The 3,948-nt window shown below is 46.6% G+C and overlaps 1 protein-coding gene across 1 annotated transcript; it reads left to right on the top strand.

The window, feature by feature from the left end:
• The first annotated feature begins 1,938 nt into the window (after positions 1-1,938).
• Positions 1,939-3,600, top strand: LOC117484528 (nuclear factor 7, ovary-like). Its single transcript, XM_034132960.1, has one exon. It carries the CDS (start codon positions 2,209-2,211, stop codon positions 3,598-3,600), a length of 1,392 nt encoding a protein of 463 aa, XP_033988851.1. The 5' UTR covers positions 1,939-2,208.
• Positions 3,601-3,948: the final 348 nt, after the last annotated feature.

The raw sequence follows: 3,948 nt of genomic DNA, 5'->3' as shown, positions 1-3,948 counted from the left end.
AACCTGATAAACTGTCATGATGAAGCTCCACCTGTCACCTGACTCGCATGTGACTAGTAAGTAAGTAAGTAAAACTTTATTTATATAGCACCCTTCTCAACACGAATGTACAAAGTGCTTTACAGTACAGTACACAATTCACAGTACAACTAAAATGTAGAATAAAAGGCATAAAAAGGCATAAAACAACAGCAGGTAATACATAGGATAAAACATACGATAAAACACCAATAAAAGACAGCTACTAACTCACCTCCTCCGACGCCCCAAAGGCCTGACGGAAGAGGTGGGTCTTTAACTGCCCCTTAAAAATCTCTACTGAGCAGAGGCTCTTAGTGTCTGGGGGAGTTTGTTCCAGAGCCTTGGGGCCACCACCTCAAAGGCACGGTCCCCCTTGGTTTTTAGCCTGGTTCGGGGCACCCTTAGGAGGCCTTGCTCAGAGGACCTCAGGGCCCGGGTTGTGCTATGAGGGAGGATCAGGTCATTAATGTAGGCTGGGGCTTGGCCATGGACAGCTCTATAAGTGAAAACCAAAACCTTGAATTTGGTTCTGAGATGGACAGGGAGCCAGTGCAGGGCAGAAAGGATCGGAGTGATGTGGCATGTTTTTTTGGACCGAGTGAGCAATCTGGCTGCAGCATTTTGGACCTGTTGTAACCGGTTTATTGATGTTTTGTTGAGGCAGGAGAACAGAGCATTACAGTAATCCAGCCGGGATGAAATAAAGGCATGAATAGCCATCTCCATTTCTGTGTTTGATAGAACCCCCCTGAGCTTAGCAATGTTTCGGAGATGGAAATAACAGGTACGGGTCAGAAGTTTTATGTGTTTGTCTAGTAGCATAGACTGATCGAAAGTTACACCAAGGTTTTTGATGTTTGCCCTGATGTTACCACTGAAAGAACCCAGGTGGCTTGCTATCTTAGAGGCGATGTTATCAGCCGCTAAGATCAAGACTTCGGTTTTTGAAGCATTGAGCTGTAGGAAGTTGCTTGACAAGTTGCTTGACATCCAATCCTCAATTGCAGACAGACATGTGATGAGAGTGTTTACAATTTCCATTTTGACGGGTTTGAAAGAGATGTATATCTGGATATCATCTGCATAACAGTGATATGAGACACCCTTGAATTGGCTAATTATGCAGCCCAGTGTGTATTGAAAGCATTGACTAGACAAAACATTGTTGTCGAAAGCTGTTACAAATTTCTCAACCGCTGCGCCATTTAAAATACGCGAGGTTTTTACTCGCTTCCCCTGAACATAAGCGTTATCCAACGACATGACAAATAGTACGGCTTTATGGTCGGAAATAGATAGGTCTTCGATACAGACATTGCTGATATTTAGGCCAATTGTGAACACGAGGTCCAATGTGTTACCTTTGTCATGCGTTGGACCAGACACATGTTGACAGAAGTTAAAAGATTCGGTGACATTAAGGAAATCACTGGCAAATTTGTCTGAGCAGTCATTTACATGAATGTTAAAATCCCCGCACAGAAGAACTCTTTCATAGCGGATGATGGAGGTTAGTAAGTCACCAAGATCGGATAAAAAAGAGCTATTCTTGCCTGGAGGGCGGTAGATTAAAATACAGTAAAACGGGTTTGAGCGACCCACTTTTGTTATTAGCACTTCAAATGTTGGGAAGGATCCAGTGCTCACCATGTTGGTGGAGAAGCAGTCTCTGTGGAACGCGGCAAGTCCTCCTCCTCGGCCGGTGCGCCTAGGAGCACAGGAGTAGCTGTAGCCCGGAGGACAAAGTTCGTTCAAGGAGGCAAACTCCCCGGCTTTCTGCCAGGACTCCGAAACAAGCATAAAATCCAGCTCTCTTGAGACGACGAAGCCAGGAAACAGGTTGTTATTTTGCCTCGCTGAGACGACACACACACACACACACACACACACACACACACACACACACACACACACACACACACACACACACACACACACACACACACACACACACACACACACACACACACACACACACACACGGACTATAAGATTCAACTTCACACCAAACACACCTCTTCCACTGAGAGGACGTCCACAGGAGGGAATACTGGAATACCTTCCACTTCAAGCAGCTGCTGAATCCACACACTGAGAGTTTGACCAGAACAAAGACTCAAAGTGAAAGTAAGTCTCAGGGAACAGGGAGCAGCTGCTGCTGAGTTTACTGCTTCACTCACAGACAACATGGCTTCCAGATTAGAGGAAGATCTCTGCTGTACTGTCTGCCATGACATCTTTAAAGATCCTGTGGTCCTGTCATGCAGCCACAGCTTCTGTAGAGACTGTCTGCAGAACTGGTGGACGGAGAAAGTCATCAAAGAGTGTCCACTTTGTAAGAGATCTTCAGTTTATGAACCTCCCTGTAACCTGGTGTTAAAGAACCTGTGTGAGACCTTCCTACAGGAGAGAGGTCAGAGATCTCCAGAGGCTCTCTGCAGTCTGCACTCTGAGAAACTCAAACTCTTCTGTTTGGACCATCAGCAGCCAGTGTGTGTCGTCTGCAGAGATTCAGAGAAGCACAGCGACCACAGATTCAGACCCATCGATGAAGCTGCACGACAACACAAGAAGGAGCTCCAGGAAACTCTGCAGCCCTTCAAGGAGAAGTTAGAGACTTTTGAAGAAGTTAAAGTGAAGTTTGATCAAACAGCAGAACACCTGAAGGTCCAGGCTCGACGCACAGAGACGCAGATTAAGGAGCAGTTTAAGAAGCTTCACCAGTTTCTAGAAGAGGAAGAGGAGGCCAGGATGGCTGCACTGAGGGAGGAAGAGGAGCTGAAGAGGACGATGATGGAGGAGAAGATGGAGGCTGTGAGCAGAGAGATAGCAGCTCTTTCACACACAGTCAGAGCCACAGAGGAGGAGCTGAGAGCTGAAGACGTCTCCTTCCTGCACAACTACAAGGCTGCAGTGGAGAGGCTGCAGCGCCCCCTGCTGGAGGATCCACAGCTGCCCTCAGGAGCTCTGATAGACCAGGCCAAACACCTGGGCAACCTCAGCTTCAACATCTGGAGCAAGATGAAGGACTTGGTGTCCTACTCTCCTCTCATCCTGGACCCAAACACTGCTGGTTCAGACCTCATGCTGTCTGAAGATCTGACCAGTGTGAGAGCAGGAGGAGGAGAGGAGGAACTTCCTGATAATCCAGAGAGGTTTGATGATTACTGCTCTGTCCTGGGCTCTGAGGGCTTTAACTCAGGGACTCACAGCTGGGATGTCCAGGTTGGAGACAGTACATACTGGGAACTGGGAGTGTTAGCAGAGTCTGTCCAGAGGAAGGGATGCATAGGGTCTGGATTATGGAGGATACAGTTAATATTTGGTAATTACTCAGCAGAGTCACCATCAGATCCATTCACTCCTCTCAGCCTGAAGAAGGAGCTCCAGAGGGTCAGAGTGAATCTGGACTGGAACAGAGGAAAGCTGTCGTTCTCTGATCCTGACACTAACACACACATACACACCTTCACACACACTTTCTCTGAGAGGATGTTTCCATACATCTGCAATTTGGATGGACCCCCACTTAAGGTGTTACCTGTGAAGGTCTCTGTGACTGTAGAACAACAGATATAGATGATTATGATGATGATGATGATGGTGATGGTGATGATGACGATGATGATGACGATGACGATGACAATGACAATGATGATGATGATGGTGATGATGATGATGATGGTGATGATGATAATGGTGATGATGACGGTGATGATGATGACGATGGCGATGACGATGACGATGATGATGATAATGGTGATGATAATGGTGATGATGATGATGATGATGATGGTGATGATGATGACGATGGCGATGACGATGACAATGACAATGATGATGATGGTGATGATGATGATGATGATGATGATGGTGATGATGATGATGATGATGATGATGATGACGATGGCGATGACGATGACAATG

Source organism: Trematomus bernacchii, unplaced genomic scaffold, assembly GCF_902827165.1.
Source record: "Trematomus bernacchii unplaced genomic scaffold, fTreBer1.1, whole genome shotgun sequence".
NCBI lineage: Eukaryota > Metazoa > Chordata > Actinopteri > Perciformes > Nototheniidae > Trematomus > Trematomus bernacchii.
Note: the sequence above shows the minus strand (reverse complement) of the source record. Positions and strands in the feature narration are given on the sequence as shown.